The sequence below is a fragment of the Otolemur garnettii genome, unplaced genomic scaffold, assembly GCF_000181295.1.
Source record: "Otolemur garnettii isolate 467f Iridium unplaced genomic scaffold, OtoGar3 scaffold00022, whole genome shotgun sequence".
Taxonomy (NCBI): Eukaryota; Metazoa; Chordata; class Mammalia; order Primates; family Galagidae; genus Otolemur; species Otolemur garnettii.
In genome coordinates this window covers 16,562,901-16,583,433 of record NW_003852417.1, presented here as the reverse complement: position 1 = coordinate 16,583,433, position 20,533 = coordinate 16,562,901, and the positions used below count along the sequence as shown (strand labels likewise).

At 39.8% G+C, this 20,533-nt stretch overlaps 1 protein-coding gene across 7 annotated transcripts in view; it reads left to right on the top strand.

The window, feature by feature from the left end:
- The window catches only part of DTNB (dystrobrevin beta), a 240,452-nt gene that overhangs the window by 65,973 nt on the left and 153,946 nt on the right, over positions 1–20,533 (top strand). For all 7 annotated transcript variants that reach the window (XM_003787445.3, XM_023511873.1, XM_023511870.1 and 4 more), the window contains 2 exons: positions 3,998–4,103; positions 7,345–7,511. In XM_003787445.3, coding sequence (XP_003787493.1) covers positions 3,998–4,103; positions 7,345–7,511 — 273 coding nt within the window. The remainder of the gene's footprint in view (positions 1–3,997; positions 4,104–7,344; positions 7,512–20,533) is intronic.

Genomic DNA, 20,533 nt, shown 5'->3' with positions numbered 1-20,533 from the left:
AGCTCACAGCAACCTCCGATCCTTGGGCTGAAACGATTCTCTTGCTTCAGCCTCCCAAATAGCTGGCACTACAGGCACCTACCACCATGCCCAGCTATTTTTTGGTTGTAGTTGCCATAGTTGTTTTAGCTGGCTTGGGCTGGGTTCAAAGCCAGCCTTGGTGTACGTGGCTGGCACCCTAGCTGCTGAGCTACAGGTGCCACCCTTTATAGTTTTTATTAATACCGTGTTATAAAAAATAAGGAGAAATGCAAAGAAAATGTTCAACTCAAAAGTAAAAACAAAACAAAGAGGGGAGAAAAAAGAGCCAAACTACCTTTCACACATTTATTGAGTGATGGAATTTTAGAATTGGGGTGTCTCCCCCAACAGTTCTCAAAATTTTTGGTCCTGGCACCTCTTTATACTCTAAAAATTATTGAAAGCTACAAAGAACTTATGTCTGTCAGTTTTTCGATAGTAGAAATTAAGATTGAGAAATCGAAAAATATGAAGTCACTTATAAATAGCAGGGGTAAACCTATTACATGTAAACATAACATTTTTATGATGAGTAACCAAATATCCCAGAACAAAAATGTAATGAGAAGAGTAGGATTGTTTTATATTTCTGCAAATATTTGGCTCAATAGAAGACATGTGGATCCCCATATCTGCTTATCCATTCAGTCTGCTCTGATAGGTTATTTTGCTTAAACTGCGGGAAGAAAATTTGGCCTCCAGCAGCTAAGTTAGTTGGAAAGGGAGGAGTCTTCTAATAGCCTTTTCAGTAATTGTCGGTACATCACATTGCCTCTTGAAAACTCTGCTGGACTCCTGAGAGAATGAGATTGAAAAACCAGGTCTTGATATTATCGTGAAAATAGTTTTAGCCTCATGAATTGTTCTGAAAGGTTTAAAGACCTTCCAAGGGTTCCCCTTTATCACACTTTGAGAGATGAGAAAATTGAAACCCAGAAATGTTAAGTGATTTTCCCCAAACCCCATCCATGCTTGGTAGAGAAGAAAGGGTGCCAGAACATAGTTCTTCTAGTTTAATTCCTAATGCTTTTGGAGACTTCAAATTATATTAGTAGTATGAAAGCAGAACAGCCTTGGTTGATTTTCATCTTTTTGTTTTTTGAGACAGTCTCACTCTGTTGCCCCTGGATAGAGTGCCACTGTGTTGTAGCTCGCAGCAACCTCAAACTCTTGGGCTTAAGCAATTCTCTTGCCTCAGCCCCCAAGTAGCTGGGACTATAGGTACCTGCCACAATGCCCGGCTATTTTTTTTGTTGTTGCTGGTGTTGTTTGGCAAGCCTGGGCCAGGTTTGAACCCATCATCCCCATGTATGTGGCCAGCGTCCTAACCACTGAGCTACAGGTGTCAAGCCTCAAGTGAGTCTCTTGCCTCAGGCTCCCAAGTAGCTGGGTCTACAAGTGCCTGCCACAATGGCTGGGCTATTTTTAGAGATAGGGGTCTCAGCTCTTGCTCAGACTGGTCTTGAGCTCCTGAGCCCAAGCAGTCCACCTGCCTTGGCCTCCCAGAGTGCTAGTATTACAGGAATGAACCACTGCACACAGCCCAGCCTTGGTTGATCTTGAGTGTATCCATGAGGGACTTCTGAGATATCAAAATAAAATAAAATTGTACCTCTTCATCTTGATTTAAAAAAAATACTCTCCATGATAGGCAAATAACTTTTTAGTGTAAGTAATATTAGGGTTATAAATGGATTGTAAAAATGTAATTTTTAACAAATATAAGGAGATACAGCAATATTAATTTAAACATTACACTTACAATAAAGGGTATGATATTTAATTTTTGTCACCTCTTATTTGCTAAACAATTTCCTAGCATCTTCTGTTTCAATAACTTTGAACAGACACTTCTGATTTTATTGACTGTAAGGCACTTTCCATGTCTGGTCCTCTACACAAACGTTAGGCAGCTTTCTGGTTTTTAATGTTACTAACTTACGCCTCCCAGATTACTTTGTGGTCTCAGAAACAGTCCTAACGTGAGTGCTTGAGATGGAAAACACTTTGGATACTTTGGATAACTTTTCTTTAGCCTATTTGAACGGCCATTTTTCACACTTCAGTATCAGTGCACAGCGATGATACTGTCATCCTCTGTCATCCTCAGCCAGCCCTCTCCTGTCTATCTCAGGACTCTCCCTCAGCTTTCTTCCTCTTTTCCAGATTTTTATTGCAAAGCATCTTTCCTGATCCACCTCCTGCTATATTCCCTTTTCTGTTTCCTACTTACCAGTTTCCTATTGATCATTCTCAATCAGAATGACTTCTGATTTACCTATACTGGAATCACGTTTCCAAAATGATATGCAGGAACAAGTCTGTGTAGTCTTGAGTCTCGTGTGATGAGACCTTTTTGGAAGGCATCATGGTAGGTGAGGTGGCTGGCCTGGAGGCCTCTCTCCTGACCAAACATCAGAATGCTGTCACTCCATGCTTCTAGTTTATGTTATATATAAACATAATGTTTATGTTATATATGTTAAATATATTAGTGGCAAAAATCAAAGTTACTTTGTAATCAGCTGGCAATATCTTTTTTTTTTTTGGCTGGGGCTGAGTTTGAACCCGCTACCTCTGGCATATGGGGCCGGCGCCCTACTCCTTTTGGCCACAGGTGCCACCCAGCTGGCAATATCTTTAGGTCAGCTGTAATTAATTTTATCTTTTCTACTTTTTTTCTTTCCTAAAATAAAATATTTTAAAGTTTTGTGGAGAAACACCCATACTTTTTACAGCCTATTTTTTGCTTTAAGAAAAATGGTGGGGCTTGAGAACAGTTACTTGGGATAGAGTGAGATGACATTCTGGGGTCCTTTTGGCTTCACGCCATCCCCAATCCTCAGCTCCCACCCTGCCTTTGAATGGTGGGACCGAGGCATGGAAAAGGGCCCCTTATGGCCGTGCGTCTGCTGTGGGTTTGCCCTTTTGTCACCGCTCTTCTTTTGGAATAGAGTTTGAAGTGGGGCCCTTTGTGTCCAGGTCATAGTCACAGAACTCTCCTGTGGAGCAGGATGACACTGCATTTTTAGCTTCTTTTTCTTTTCCCTTTGGAGCTATAAAGCTATGTTTTTGTTGTGGGTTGGAGAAAATAAAACGAAAATTTGTTAATCTGAAATATTGCGAAGGGTTTGTTCTACCTACATCATCTAACTCTGTTTCTATCTTCTCTTTCTAGACTGTTTGCTAATTTTCTGTGTCCACGTGGAACCTCATTATTTCAGTGTTTCCCATCCAGTGGGAGTTGAGTATATATTTATTAAAAAGAAATAAAAAATCAAAAAAATTTAGTCTGTCTAGGGAGATGGTATGGTGGAGGGAGTACTCTGATAGGCTTTTGGGCATTCAGGTTCTAATCTCATCATAATTATCTCTGTGACTTTGTCAAATTACTCAATTACCCCAAGTCTCTGTTCTTGCTTTCGTAAATGAGAAAATTGTTAAATGATGTCTGAGAGTACTTCACTCCTTGTTTTATTATTTATATGTTCAACAATGCGTTATCAGGTACCTGTTGTGTTATGAGTGTGGAAATGCAGCAGTCAGCCACACAGCCATAGTTCTGCTTTCACTCATGTTGCTTGATAATGAGGCGTGGGTGTCCGTCTCTCCCACTGGACAGCAGAAATAGTAATTTGAAGGATAGTCCTGGCTCTGTGTCTCCTTCAAGTAGGGCCATTATAAAACCTTTACAATTTAAATGCTTTGCTCCCTTACTTTTTCATCTATGAAATGAAGATTAGTAATGTCTAACATGTTTACCTTACACAGTTGTTTTAAGACTAAAACAAAATAATGCGGGAATGTATACTAATAGCAGTATTATATAGTATAGGGTATAGTAGGTATATAGTAATGTAAAATATTAATGTTACTTTTATTTCACATGTAATTCATTAGAGTTTGGATGGAAATTGCTAGATTAACTTAGATGATTGAAAAATATAAAGTATCTTTGTTTTTCTTCTCTTCACAGAAAAAGATAATGCTCAATATGTTTTTAGATACAATGATGGCCGACCCTCCTCCCCAGTGCCTTGTCTGGCTACCTCTCATGCACAGGCTTGCTCATGTTGAGAATGGTGAGCAGAACTTTTTATCATTCAATTTCTCATGATAGGAAGTACAGGAACTAATTATTGAATTATTTAGTCTGTTACCTAACTACAGCTTTAGCTCTCACAGATCTAAATGGTGAGCAGAACTTTTATCATTGAATTCCTCATGATAGGAAGTACAGGAACTGATTGCTGAATTATATAGTCTGTTACCTAACTATAGCTTTAGTTCACAGATCTAAATGGTAAGCAGAACTTTTTATCATTCAATTCCTCATGATAGGAAGTACAGGAACTAATTATTTGAATTAGTTAGTCTGTTACTTAACTATAGCTTTAGTTCCCAGATCCCTCAGATTCAGGATTAGGAAGTACAGGAACTAATTATTTTCAGTGTCCTTGAAAATTATACTGTCATTGAAAATTATCCGTGGCCTGTGGCTCAAGTGGCTAAGGCGCCAGCCACATACACCTAAGGTGGTGGGTTCGAGTCCAGCCCAAACCCACCAAACAACAGTGACGGCTGCAACCAAAAAATAGCCGGGCGTTGTGGCAGCTGTGGTCCCAGCTACTTGGGAGGCAGAGGCAGGAGATTCGCTTGAGCCCAGAAGTTGGAGGTTCTGTGAGCTGTGATGCCACAGCACCCTATCCAGGGGGATAGCTTGAGGCTCTGTCTCAAAAAAAAAGAAAAGAAAAGAAAAGAAAATTATCCTTGACATTTTGCTGTCATTCATTGAATTTGTGGTTTTAGCTTTCAAAAGAGGAATATTTAATTCTTGAAAAAAAGGGGGGAGACATTAGGATAAAAAGAAATAGTAATATCGGGTCATAATACTTTGTGGCCTAAACTGTAGTCTTCTCCTTCCTCAGATGGCAGATGGTGTGTTCTGCCTGAGGGCTCCCCCTCCCCATTTAGCCAGGACTTCCTTTTTCTCCCCTTACATGTATCAAAGTCATAGCTCTAAAAAATTGGATATGTGCAATATCAACTGCTGAAAATATAATTATTTTATAAAATAAAAATTTAAGTAAAAATAGCTATGATAAAATTCAGTACTGTATTCCTGTTTTACCGTGAACCTACTTTTGGTGTCCCTCCTGGTACATTGACTGAAATCTGTTTTGCTTTGACTTGAAGTGGTACTTATCTCTCAGTAACTTCTTCAGTTTTTCTGTTACTGCCATCAGTTTATCTCCTTGTTTGGGTTGTTTGACTTTATTTAAGAGAAGGCCAGGGTTTTTCTGGCAGCCTCCCTTCTCTCCAGGCTCTTGCCTATCTTTCCTCATTCCACAAAAGAGAACAAGGAATAGCTGAGAAGCCACAAAAATGCAGAGTCCTCTTTTTTCTTCCACTAAGAACGGAAGATACTTCCATACCATTTTTATTTCTTCCTGTCTTATCCATGATTTTTTTTTTTTAAATTCTGAGTCTGTTACCTAACTATAGCTTTAGTTCACAGATCCCTCCGATTCAGGATTAGTTTTCTTGAAGGACTACAATCTCTTGACTAGACTAAAATAGCTACATTTTAAAAACAGGATTTTAAAATCAGAGATTTACATTTGAGGGAGCAGTGCTTTTATACCCTTAGGCATTTAGTAGTTTTGCATCCAATTGACTTTTATAAAATCCTTTTGTATCTGCAATACCAAGAAGAAAGAGCCTCATTTGTCAAGATGTATTGTTATCTGTTTTATTGTGATTTTATATATAGTGTATTATTTATTGATTACATTCTTACGTGTTTAGTGATACCATTTTTCTTAGAGATAGATAAATGTTATGAAATCATTGAAATATCTAGAAATAAAATATGCTGCCTATCATACTAACATTTGTATGTGTTAATTTTAATGGTGAGAAATTATAAAATTTTGGTATTTCTAAGGGTTTTTTTGTTATTTTGTCTCTTTAATTCCCATGAAATTCATAATTTGAATTATTTTGAAATTACTGTTCATGAGGAATAATGTTTATCAGCATAAGCCAAAGTTGTACTTTTTATGTTGGTTTCCTAACCCAAGTCTTTGGAGTACAAGAAGGTAACTACTACCTGACGCACGCTGTTAAAATCATACTTTTACTAGCACCTGAACTGTTTTTATCTTTCTGATTATAATGAAGAAAGTTTATTATATATAATGACCTATTATAATGAAGAAAGGTTGATCCTTTCTTCATTCTGGGTCTCAGCTTTTCCTCTTGGTCACACACCCACTGACTTGCTCAAAGGAGCTCCTGACTTGTTCAAAGGAGAATAAAAGAAAATCACATTGATATTCACACTCAACCAAAATTATACTGTATTTGATAATTTAATATTTAGATTTATATATGTCATTTAATATTAACCCAGATTACTTAGAATTGTAAATTTTGGCTGCAGTGATGTTGACAGCATTGATGTTAGCTCTAGATCAGTGATTTTCAGTTGGTGTGTGGTGCATCCCACTGATGTGCCCCGAAAGCATCTTAGGTGTGCCCTGAAAACTTTTAAAAGCCATTGATTAAATTATTTTTGAAAGAAGTTCAAAGCATAGTAAGTATATTCTTTTTTACTCTTTTTTTTTTTTAAGCACATAGTTTCAGTGTGCCACAGAAGTTTAACTATAGGTTCAAGTGTGCCATGAGATAAAAAAGGTTGAAAAACACTGCTCTAGTTGACTTGGCAGTCCTCTTCTGTAGAGGACTATACTATAGTGTATTGTTTTAATCCGGAGCACAAATAGCTTGAATTTTTTAGGGTAAGTAATGTACTTTGGATTTTCTCTTCCTGATTTTACTTCTAGTCCTTCATGATCTTGTCATATTATTTTTCTTACCTAATGCTCAATTTGTTTTTGAGTATTGGTTCCCCAGTTAATATACATTTTGGGGAGCAGGACTAAAAATCATTATGCTTGAAATGAGATGAATATTATATATTATACATCATACTAGAAAGAATTGTTCACTGAAGATTTGAAGAGTATATCTTTTCTATTGAATGCCATTTTTTGTGTTCAGAATAGAATTGCCAGAGGAAGCAATTATGTACCAGAAATTTTTTTTCTGATTAAGTCTTTTCCTTTTTTTTATTCACTATAGTAGACGGCTAGTTAGATGAATAATTTACATTTTTCAGTTCTAATTTGGTTGCCACCTTTTCCATTTATATTTAGTTTTCTTTTGTATTGACTTTATTATCCAAATGAAAATTCTCTTTTTTTCCTTGTCCATCCCTCCTCCTCTCTCCTTTTTTCCTCCTTTGTCTCGGTCCACAAGTCTTCCATCCTGTGGAGTGCTCCTATTGCCGGTGTGAGAGTATGATGGGTTTCCGGTACCGATGCCAGCAGTGCCACAACTATCAGCTCTGCCAGAATTGCTTTTGGCGTGGCCATGCCAGTGGCTCTCACAGCAACCAGCACCAGATGAAGGAGCATTCCTCTTGGGTAACTGCTTTGTGTTTCCTCCGTGTCCCTGACTCTTAATCTGTTTCATCAGTAAAAGCTTGTAGGCCAGTTTCCTGGTGGATGCCTACCAAATAAGGATGTGGTGTAATAAAATCGTAAGGCTTACATTTATGCTGAGGTTGCAAAAAATATGCTTCTAGCTTGATTTTAAGAGCAGAATGTTAAAAAATTCTAGAAGATGAAAATATTCAAAATGGTCCCTTTTATATTGTAAAATGAAATATTGCAATGCTTTAAGTTTCTTGTTATTTTAAAATTGTACAAGGGGTATTTCTCCATGCGCTTACTCTTTTGAACTTTAAGTAAGATTTAAAGTTCTTTTGCAAGAAAAATTTCCTCATATTTATAAGGTTTAAGTGTTGTGAAGAAAATGACATGAAAAAAAGTTAAATTTTTGCCTTCTCTAGTTGGAGAAAATATTGTATTCTTCCCCTGTTTGGTGTGTTTGCCTTCTTTGGTATTTGTAAATCGTGCAGTATGCTCATCATCAATTATTTTTCTTCCCTTCTCTCAATTTATTGCCAGGATTTTTTAAATGCCATAATTTTCTTTCCAAAAAGTTGCTTTAGCCTGTGTTTTAAAACCTTCCCTCTAGTTTTTGTTGGTTGGTTGGTTGGTTGGTTTGCTAAAGGGCAGAAAGATATCTAGGGTCAAAAGTATAATTTGGAATCTAAATTGTTAGATCTGGTTGTCCTATTGGTTTTCACAAGTATTAGTTTTAATAACCAGTTTTTATTTCTCTTTTAGTTTTCTTAAAACTCAACCAAGAAAAGTCAAATAAGTTCATATCAGGAATTTATTCAAAAATCACAAAACAAACTTCAACCCATGTGTACATTTATTTCTTACATCTCTGATAACCTATTAAAGCTATATATTTTTTATTAGATAGGTTTCAATTATAATATGAAATTTTGTTAAACTGAATATCCTATCCTATATTGTAAATTCTAATATGTATATTAGAATACACACATACATATTTTTTAAATCTTAAAAAATAAAACCCAATAACTTCTTCTCTTTTTCATTGAATAAAGAGAGTTTACTGATTTTCAGATCGTTATTTTTCCCTTCTTAAAGTGCAGGTACCCTGCTGTGTTAATTGATTTGTTAGTGTTTCCTCCATTGTTATTTGTTTGGAGTCTGTCTCTTACACCGGGATAGGTTTTGCCCCTTTACTGTTTATGAGGATTAGACTCACTGGTATGTTTCTACCGAAAATTTTCATTTTAGATTTGATATTAGGAGAATAAGGAACACCTTCTTCCCCCTAATTTGGACTTACTCGTTTGTCTAATTTATAACCCTTTAAAAATGGGGATTTTATTTTTATTGAAAGATAAATGACTAAATACTGTTACGAAGCACTTTTTCATATACACTGTTGAATTTTTTTCATTATTATAACATACATGCAGAAAAGTATGTCATAACATTCATACATAAGTCACAAATGAATTCATACATTCCTGTGAGGTAGGTCTGATCCCATTTGTTGTCATTTTTATTTCCACTTTGTCTTTTTTTTTTTTTTTTTTTTTTACAGAGCCTCAAGCTGTCCCCCTGGGCAGAGTGCCGTGGCATTACAGCTCACAGCAACCTCCAACTCCTGGGCTCAAGCGAGTCTCCTGCTTCAGCCTCCCAAGTAGCTGGGACCACAGGCGCCCGCCACAACGCCTGGCTATTTTTTGGTTGCAGCTGTCATTGTTGTTTGGCGGGTCCAGGCTGGGGATTTGAACCCGCCACCTTAGGTGTACGTGGCTGGCGCCTTAGCCAGTTGAGCTATAGGCGTCGAGCCTTCAGCTTTGTCTTTTATTCCCTTATTTGTGTTGTAGTGACCTAAGATTTAAAAAAAAAATTATCATCATGTATCAAATGTAGGCGTTCCAAATTTTGAGGGGTGTAGATACATACAGGTAAGACCTTTCAATAGTAGGTTACATGTGACATGTAACTTATTTTCAAAATTAAGATTCTGTATGTGCAGTGTCCTTGTTCTTTAAGGAAGATGTAGGGGAATTTTGAGACAGGGTAAACAGATTTCCAGCTAAAAAAGATTGGGTAACTAGTTTAATAGTAATTTCTTTGACAATTATTCACATGTTTGTACTAATATTTTGAATGAATGTTTCTGTATGGTCACAACAGATGAATTTAGTGTGTATTTAACCAGTTTGTACGTGAATTTGTACTTGATATGTGAGTGTTTAGTACCTGGATGTTTATTTTAATTTATCCAAAAGTTTCTGAAATTTTATCAACGTATACAGTATAATTCATTATCTTTTTAGTTATTTGTCCATTTAGTTTGCTTTTATTATAAAAAATAGTGCCATAGGGTACCATGTCTGTGATTCATCCTGTCCATTCATTTGTTCATTCAAAAGATACTTTTTTGGCACCAACTATGTTCCGGGTCCTGTAGAGGCACTTGGAAATACATCTATGAACAAAGCAGATGAAGATTCTTGTTCTTGTGGAGCCGAGAGAGGCTGCCGGGACTTGTCAGTTTCACTGTTTTCCTGTTCTGGGCACACACCTAGACTACATTTTTCAGCCTGCAGGTAGCTAAGCGGGACCATGTGAGTGGTTCTTGCCAGTGGAATGTGAACAGAATGATAGATGTCTACTCAGAACAAGGCCGTTAACAGGAAGGAGCCTTCCCCACCTCTCTGCTCCCTTAGAGGAGAGAATGCCGTTAGGGCACAGCGAAGGGTAAAACCATACAATGAAAGGAAAGTGAGTCCTCGAATGGAGAAGAATATTTGCCAACCTGCGTGAGCGGGGCATAGTGAAAACTTTGTATTAAGTCATGGAAGTTTTAATTCTAGAAGTAGAGCTCTATTAAAACCTTGACATTCGTGGCACCGGCTTAGCAGTCAGGGCACACTATCAAGGAAATGATATTAGAGAAGGAAAGACAGAAACCCATGTTGTGTAGTGGTAACCAATTTGGCGAATTTGTCATCTGTGATGACTTGGGAGGCACAACCCACCGAGGCCAAGCACTGGAAAGAATCACACTGTGACACTGCTGATGGGAAGGGGATATAAGAAAGAGATGAGCTTAGAACAAATTGGCTAGTTTGCCAGCTGTGTATGAAAGGGAACAGAGAAAGTTCTGACGCTTAGGGCAGAAAACGGAAAAACAAAGAACTGAGAAAGGCTTTAAGCAACACAGGCCTACTGAACTTTCAGTTCCACGGCGAAGTTCAGACTGAGGGTGTGGGCTTTTAATCTCGGCTGCTTGTCAGAATCACCATGGTCCCACCTATAGAGCTTCTCATTTCTAGGTCTGAGATACATGAAACCTGGTTTTTAAAAAAGTTCTCCAAGTGATTCTGTTGTACTATGAGAATTGGGAGCCACTGACTTTGTTGTTTCATGTGGCCTCCAGGTGGCTTCTATTAATTGAAATCAAGAAGCATAGAGGCAAAGAAACATATTAGCCTTGGGAATTATGTCTAGGAAAGAACTTTGTGTGTGGTTACTGGCACATGGAACTCACTGGAAACAAATAGATCAAAGGCCGCCTGAGTTTCTGAGGGAATTATATTGGCAAAGAAACCAGGAGCTTGGACTAAACAAGCTCTTAACTATTTGATCTATAAAACTACTCTAAAAAGAAGAGCACACTTCTAACTTTGACTTAAAATGTACAAAAGCGAATTATGGAATCAAAACATGTATACCCCTATAATATTCTGAAATTAAAAAATAGAATTTAATTTATAATAGCTTTAATTTATAAGGACTACCACTGTGTTTTTTTTTTTTTTTTTTTTTTTTGAGACAGGAGCCTCAAGCTGTCTCCCTGGGTAGAGTGCCGTGGCATCTCAGCTTACAGCAACCTCCAACTCCTGGGCTCAAGCAAGTCTCCTGCCTCTGCCTCCCAAGTAGCTGGGACCACAGGTGCCTGCCACAACGCCCAGCTATTTTTTGGTTGCAGCCTTCATTGTTGTTTGGTGGGCCTGGGCTGGATTCGAACCCACCACCTTGGGTGTATGTGGCTGGTGCCTTAGCCACTTGAGCCACAGGCGCCGAGCCCACTGTGTCTTTTTATTTACACACTACCATGTGTATTTTTATTTTAAAAAGACACAATGGTCTTTTAACCCCCTCCCCCAATAGCACAGTGGTTACTGCGCTGGCCACATGCACTGAGGCTGGCAGGTTCGAACCCAGAGGCCAGCTAAACAATAGTGACAACTGCAACAAAAAATAGCCAGATATTGTGGCAGGCGCCTGTAGTCCCAGCTACTTGGGAGGCTGAGGCAAAAGAATCGCTTAAGCCCAAGAGTTGGAAGTTGCTGTGAGCTGTGATGCCACAGCACTGTACCAAGGGTGACATAATGAGACTCCGTCTCTAAATAAATAAATAAATGAAATAAAATTTAGATACAATTTTTAAAAAGAACCCAGAACTTGCTCTGGCAGGGTCAGTTGGTGGGTTGTGATGACTGTGCAGCCCCTCAGGGCCACTTGGCCAAGGAGGGTGTTAGCGCAGAAGAGCCTCCTGCTCCTGCCCCACCGTCGTGTGTTGGTGCAGTCATTGCTGTTTCAGTCCATAGATTGCAACTGAAGAAGTAACATGTGAGCCTCATGAAGAAGGCCAGGCCATGGTCAGAGAGCCTGGATGCCCTGACTGAACTAGCTCTCAAATTTTCTCTCCTAGAGTGTGTGGTGTGCTGGGAGGACCTGAGATCTGTGTATAGAAAAAGGGAGCAAAAAGGTATCTGGTGATGGAGGTGTATTCATGTTTTCCTTTTTGTAAATAAATTCCATTGGTGAGAACTAGTCATATGGTCCCATCTGGTTATAAGGGGGAGGGATTATGATAGATAGATAGGTAGGTAGGTAGGTAGGTAGGTAGATAGACAGACAGACAGACAGACAGATAGATGATAGGTAGATAGACTGACTGACTGACCGACCGACCAACTGACTACCTTCTCAGCCAAGGCAGTTTAGAACAGGTGTGCCTGTAGCACCTGCCCACTGCTGATAGACTCTGACAAATGGAAGGGGCTCCAAAGCAGGCAGCTGGGGCAGGGAGCCTTAGGTGGAAGGAGACCAGGTACCTGCATGGAGGAGCAGAGGCGTCTGCCAGTCCACACAGGACTCTACCATGAGGAGAAGTCAGAAGTACAGAGGTAGAGAGATTGGAGATTGAATACAGAAGTCATATAGGCCTAGCTGAGAAAGTGAGATTGGAACAAAGACTGGGCAGTTTGCCAGCAGACATCTGGAGAGGAGCAGAGTAGCATTCAGTGTTTAGGGCTAAGGAGGAGTACACCTGTTAAGTTTAGTGTGGCCAGAATGAAATGAACAGGGGGAGGATTAGAGGATGGGAGGTCAAAACATTAGCACAGGCCCTGTTGACCATTGTAAGGACTTTTACTCTCAGGGAAGTGAGGAGCCTTTTTAGAGTTTTGAATATAAGAATTTGATTTATGTTTTTAAATGACCAATCTGGATACCATGTAAAGGGTAAACAATAGGAAAAAAAAGAAACAGAAACCATTTCGGGGAGATTATTGAGAGAATTAAGATAAGATACAGTAGCAGGTGGTAGGATAGTAACAGGTTGTAGAAAGGGCTGAATTAGGATGTGGTTGGATGTGGCTTGTGAAAGTAGAGAAGTGTCAAGGGAAACTCTAATATTTTGTCCTGAGCAACTGGAAGGATGGAGTTGCCATCAGCTGAGAAGAGTAAGATATTCAAAGGTCCACTTTTGGACTTGCTGAATTTATGTTGCTTATTTAAGATATCCATATGCAGTTATTAAGGAGACCATTGTATAGAGTTTAAGACAAGTCTGAGAGAGAAATATAAATTTGAGAGTCATTGGTGCATATTTAAAGCCATGAGACTGATGATACCACGAAGAGAATGAATGAAGATAGAGAAGAGAGAAGAGGAATAAGATAGACCCCTGGAGTTCTCCAGTATAAGGGATTTGGGGGAAGAGGAAGATCCTGCATCCAGTGAGGAGGGAGGAAGACCAAGAGACAGTGGTTCTGGAAAACAAGCAAAGGAGGTGTTTTGAGGAGGAGTTAGTGATAGGCTGTGTCAAGTGACTGTCCAGTCAAGTGACAAGGACTGACCTTTGATAGCATGAAGTCATCTGGAGAAGAGCAGTGTCTGTGGAGTATTGGGAACAAAAACCTGGTGATGATGGGTTCAACAGCAAAAGTGGGAGAGATGGAGACAGCTGGTGTAGACAGCTCTTACTACGAATAGCTAACATTATTTCTAATAGTGGTTCCTATTGGGCTTCTAGAGGACCAGTTAATACCACTTCACTTTCCTCCCAGGATTTATAGCTAAGAGTTGGGCAGATGGCTGTCTGTTTGAAAAAGTGGCTTTAATTATGAGGGAATAATGTACCTGCCAGTAGCTCCTGAGTCATATGTACCCCTACCCTCTGCCAGTCTTTCCAGCAGGGAGCAGATCCGGAACGCTACCAGTCTGCAGGCCTGATGAGAACATGTGGTCCCTGTGGAGTCTTCAGATCCTTAGAAAAAGGGAGAGGATGTGGCTAAGTGAAGTATGTTCAGTTACCTCTCTAAAAAATACTGGTCTGAGGAGGAGAAGAGCAGCTGAGGGGCAGAGAGTTCCCTTGGGAATAAAAACCTGGAAGTAAAAGAGTGGACAGTAATTAATTTTTGTGTTCAATTGTGCCAGGATACATTAGTCGTCTTCTTTGAGATACGTGGCATATACAGGGTGTCTATAAAGTTCACATGTAATTTACTGTGTTAAACTATTTTAAATTGCACACAAACTCTATGTCCACCCTGTATTTGAGTAACACTGCCACCAAGGCTGTGGTGCCCGTAGGGTTTCAGTGACTCTTGCTGCATAACAAGCCACTCCAAAAGTTAATGACATAAAACACCAGTCATCTGATTACACCCAGGGACTTGGTATCTGGGATTTGGATGGGCCCAGAGATTGGCTTGTCTCTGCTCCATGCTGTGTATCCTGCACTTGGATGCCTAAAATACTGGGGTGAAGTATGTGGGGGGGGTGACTCGACTGCCTAGAGTGTTCTTCCCTCCTATGTCTGCTGACTGCCCTGAGATGACTGCAGGTTGGAATCAGCTGGGATGGCCGGCTAGAGCTCCCTGCGTGTGGCCTCTGGGGGTGGCTTGTGCTCCTTGGTCCTTGACTGCTGTGTTTTGAGAATGTCCTTAGAGGAGGTGTCCAGCGCGGTGGTTCAGGAGATGGGGGGCAGAGCCTCCAGGCATTGCTCTTGCTCACGCGGCATGGCAGGTGTGCCTCCTCACTGCTGCGTGCTGTGTGAGTTAGGAGGAGTTGCTGAGGCCGGCCCAGACATCATGAGGGAAGGACAGACTTCTCCTCGTGATGCCAGGTGGTCACAGGAAGGTCATACTGCACGCGAGCCCCATGAGGGAGTCAATGTTGCAGTGATCTGTTGTGCAGTGTCTGCCCTACGTAGGAAAAGCCTTGTAATCTGAACAAAGATTCCCATCTAAGTGGTTAATTTAGCCATAGTGATTATCATGGCTTTCCACTAAATCATACTTTTAAAAAGAGCATTTTATTAAAATAACTAGGTATAATCTTTGCTAAGATTTTTATTATCATATTTAAATGATTCCAATGGGGGGTGGTTAGTAAACTGTTTTGGATATAGTTGTTTTTGTTTTTTGTAAATCACTGTTAAATGATCTTTAACCCTAACCTTCACTTTTCTTGGACTGGGTATACATGCTTTTTTGATTCAGTTTACTAACCAAGCTCCATCCTTGCCTCCCTCTCTTCCTGCCATGGAATATAAAATATTACATGTATTTTAATTGTGGTAAAATACATGTAATATTAAATGTACCCTTTAACCATTTTTAGGTGTACAGTTCATTGACATTAAATGCATTCATACTGTTGTGTAAGCATCACCATCATCCATCTCCAGAACTTTTTCATCTTCCCAAACTGAAAACGAAGGTCTGGAAAGAAGCCTACTTCTCATTCCGTCTTCCTATGTCTTCCATTCAGACCTCTGCTTACCTCGGTCTTACTTTACCAAAATAAAATCTGACTAATTACCACTTAGCTACTCCATAGCAGGAAGACTTGGTGTGTGTGTGAGGGTTCATTTATACAAAATACACTTGCACCCCTTACACTGTTTGTGTTAGTACAGTGGAGGTGATTGTATTATGTAACTGATTTGTTGATGGTACAAAAATTTCACCTTTCTTCCCAGCAGGTGGCAGAGTTTACCTCCGAACAAAGTTACTTGTCTTATTCCTCAAACGAGGAATTACTCCATAAGTGAGGAATTATTTTGGATTCGTTAAACAATTTTTGTTAAACAAATACTGATTTACTTTAATGTTAATGGACAACTCATATATGTCCAGTATAATTGTTTGGGTGTTAGTAATAGCAAAATTAAGCCATTTACTTTAAGGCAGGGGTTCTCAACCTATGGGTCGCAACCCCTTCATAACAATGAAAATAAATCGCAGCAGGGCGGCGCCTCTGGCTCAAGGAGTAGGGCACTGGCCCCATATACTGAAGGTGGCGGGTTCAAACCCAGCCGTGACCAAAAAAAAAAAAAAAAGAAAGAAAATACATCACAGCATTAGGAAGGTTGAGAACCACTGCTTTAAGGAGTCGGTGCAAATTCTGGTGTTGCAGACCTAGAACAGTTGAGATTTTTGACTTACCTTTGTTGGAAGCAATACAGTAGAACTTCTGTAAGTTGACCACCTTAGGGACTGTAACAAACTGCTCAACATAAGGCCTACTGTACTGATAAATACGTGTGGCACAAGTCCAGTCTGTGAAAATTAGATCAACTTAAGGAAGTGGTCAGTGTAGGGTAGTGTCAACTATGGAAGTTCTGCATTTACTTTTCACATAACTAATGTCCTTCTCATATCCCTTGAATTCTAAAAGATAATTTCGCGTGTATTTGTGGGGAAACAGTGTATATGCTTACTGGGGGCGCTTCTGTCCAGCTTTAAATAATTGGACAATTACTTTGTACAAAGTACAAAACTAGACGGAGCATTATTTTTTAAAAAGTGTACGACGTCATCCCCACTGTGACAAGCAGGAGATAAGACCTACGCATGAAGAAACTAAAAGCAAAATCTACAAAACCGAGGCCTTTAGTCCAGTGGCTGGCTTTCCTCAAGGAAACCCCAGGCTGTGCCTGCCATGGCTGTGGCCTCTGCTTTCATCAGTCACCATCATCAAGTAGGCTACCCCGCCTCCCTGTCTCGTGTGACCCAGCGTTTCCATCGTGGTCCGCACCTCCTGCGACCTTTCACAGGCCTTTTCGTAGGCCCCACAGCTCGAGTCCCTGCAGTGCTGCTGCTCCTTGGTCAGCAGGAGCCCCCACGTCCAGTGGCCTCTCTACTTGTTTCCATGAAAATGTGGGCTGCCCTCAAGCGTAGAGCTCTGCCTCTTCTGCAGCCCTTTCAGGTGGTGGCTCTGTGTTCCCTCACATTCCCGTGTGTGTTTGGGGGTTGGAATTTTGGTTAGGGTAACCCTAAAATTTATCATCTAAACTGGACTCACTTGAGAGTGAGAGGGGGCACTACTATAATTATTATGAGGGATAACATGCATAAACTGGGATTATTTGGAGTAAACTAGGCCTTGCACTCACTGTTTTCTTTTGCTGTATAACAAATTACAAGTCTTGCTGCTTAAAACAATGGGAACTATCATCTGAGTTTATTTAGGCAAGAAGTCCAGGTTTTGCTGAGCTGAAATCAAAGGTGTCAGCTGAGGCTGCAGTTACCACCTGGGGCTTGGAGATCCTCTTGCCAACTCACTGGCTGTTGGCAGAATTCGTCTCACTTCAGCTGTGGTGCTGAGGGCCCCATTCTCCTGCTGGCTGCCAGCTGAGGAGGAGCTCAGCTCCCAGAGGCTGTCTGCAGTTCCCTGCCATGCGGCCCCCATAGGCAATTTACAGCATGGGTGTTGCCTTTCTTCTAGGCCAGCTGGAATGCATCTCTCTGACTTGCTCTGCAGCCAGCCAGGGAGATGCTGCTTTTAAAGGGCTCACTTGATCGGAGTAGGCCCACCCGGGTCAATCTCCTATTTGCTTTATCATGTAGCATCATCAAAGGAGTGGTAGCTTATCTTCACAGGTTCCACCCACACTCAAGGAGGAGGAGATTATGTAAATACAAGGATAAGGTTTGTTGAGGGTCAACTTAGAATTCTCCCTACACTAGTCAGAGTGGTTATTTTTCTCTTTGCTTTCCAGCTTGCCACTTTTAAACCATTACACCTTGTATCTCTTATTTAACCAAAAAAAGCATGTCAGATAGGTTTTGGAGGCTCCTGCCATTTTAGTTCTGCCGCGCGCGCCATTTCTAACTGCGACTATTTCCCGACTTAATGGTCATGCGGGTCACTCCATGGATTGGATGGATTGGTGCCAGATTTGGGGTCATCTCGTGGTGGTTTCAGTATCTGTGTAACTGAACGCTTTCATGTCCTGACTACAGTCTCTTGACTTCTGTGGGGGAGCTTGTGATGTCCGTCTTTTCTAAACCTCAAATATCTGTTCCCACATTTATTCTCTGGGCATTTTCACCACCTTTAACTGCTTTACTTCCAGAATCACTGATTTGACATTTCATTCTCTGCTGACAACCTGTTGTTATTATAGCTGAGCCATTTAACTAATCTTACCGAGGTCATCCTTTAATCTTCCAACCTCTAATCCATTGGACCTGTTTACTTTCTCCCTTCAGTCCTCTTCTTTTTTTTACTTCTCACCCATTTTAGATAAGGGCATTCATTCTTCTATCGCAGTAGGTTCCAACCTTTTTTTATCTCACAGTACACATGAACCTGTAGTTCAACTTTTGTGGCACACCTAAATTATGTTGATCAAAAAGAGAGTAACAAAAAGAATATACTTACTGTGGTTTGAACTACTTTAAAAAATAATTTAGTTAATGGTCTTTAAAAATTTTGGCAACACACCTAAGATCCCATCACAGCCGCATCATAAACTCCCTTGTACTATGACTTTCTAAAATTCATCTGTCAACCAATTCATGAATGAAGTAGTCTATCTGCTTTCCCTAAGTACTTATGAAGGAAAGCCATATAATAGGGCAGAGTCCCATTACCATGCATTTGTAGTCACTCCTTGCAGACTGGCCTTTAGCATTGCAATCCTGTGAAATTTCTCTGGTTACATTGTTTTCCTGTTCTTTTTGTTTTTATAATCAAACCATTCTATTGCTTGATTCTTGGAATTCATACAAAAATAGATCAGGTAAAAATAAATCAAGTAAACATGCATGTCTCTCTTACCTCTTTGTAAGAGAGGTAACACATATGTATATACATATATAATTTGAATAACAAAAATAAGAGGTATGACAATTAAACTCATAAACTCATCCTCAGAAAAGTGCCCCATACCTCATTGCTGAATATCACTACGGTCATTTTTGAAGTACTCCCCTTGGGAAGCAATGCACCAATGCCAGTGCCCAGTCTACTCTTCTAAGCAATTTGGGAACTCTTTTCTGGATGACCATCAATGCTGTCATTGTATTACTCTTGATTTCCTGAATGTCCTCAAATTGTCTTCCTTTCAGTATTTTCTTTATCTTTGGGTGAAGAAGAACGTCATTGGGGGCCAGAACAGGTGAGTAGAGAGGGTGTTCCAATATCATGAGGTTAAAAACTCCCTCACAGACAGTGCCATGTGAGCTGGTGCATTGGCATGGTGGAAGAGCCATGAGTTGTTGGCTAAGATTTTCAGTTAAGATTTTCCTAAGTGTTTCACTAGGAAACTGTTTTCTTGGTCTGCTATGCTTCTTAGTCAGTTGATGATTTTAACACATAATTCAGTGAATTTTTATAGTGTCTTCAATTTTGCTCGTTACTGGTGCCTTGACCTCTCTTCATCAGTGTTGCGTTCTCTCCCCTCAGAAAATCATTTACACCATTTGTACACTGCTGTTTTCTTCATGGCATTGTCCCCATAAACTTAGACTAAGGTGTCCCTAATCTCACTTCTGCTCTTGCCAAGTATAACAAGAAATTTAATGTTTGTTCATTGCTCTAATTCAAGCCTCTACATTTTCGTGGTGGCACACAAAACACATAATAACAATAATGAGCATGAGCACCATTCAGCAAGGTACTGCCACATGTCAATAGGAACACAAGTATCAGGCACTGATATACTAAGGTTATGAAACCTTACTGAGTTGTTTGTACAGTGCTACCAGTGTAAGCTCATGGGGGCAAGTTTGCGTACTTAATTATCAGACCTTGTAACTTATTCAGTTATTTCATCTGTTAAAAAAATATTTTCTATGGTCTGGAATGGTAGTCCCTATTGTTTTAAACAGTGTACCTCCACTCCTCTCTCTGAGTAGATGCTCTCCTTTATTACTACAGAAAGAAAGGACTCCCTAAACTTTCTGTGGCTGGGTTTAATCACTTGTTTATATGTTTATTCCACTAATTCTTATTATGCACCTGCTATATAGCAGGCACTGTCCTAGGTACTGGGGTCTGTAGAAAAAGTCTGTATATTCATGGGGCTTACATGATAAAGGAGACAGATGGATAAAAAATATGAAAGGCAAAAATTCCTAAAATAAATGAACAAAGAAGAGTCTCTAGTAATGGTAAATTCTACATAGTGAAGTAAAATGTAATGACAGGGCAGAAAGATGACTGAGTAGCTACTTAAGATATAGTCATCAACAAACTACTGAACTGACTCAAGAGGAAATAGAAAATCTGAATAGACCTATAATAAGTAAAGAGATTGCATTAGTAATCAAAAATCTTCCCACAAAGAAAAGTCCAGGCCTAGATGACTTTACTGGTGAATTCTACTAAATATTTAAAGAATTAATGCTGTCTCAGTGCCTGTAGCTCAAGTGGCTAAGGCACCAGCCACATACACCAGAGCTGGCAGGTTTGAATCCAGCCCAGGCCTGCCAAACAACAATGACAACTACAAC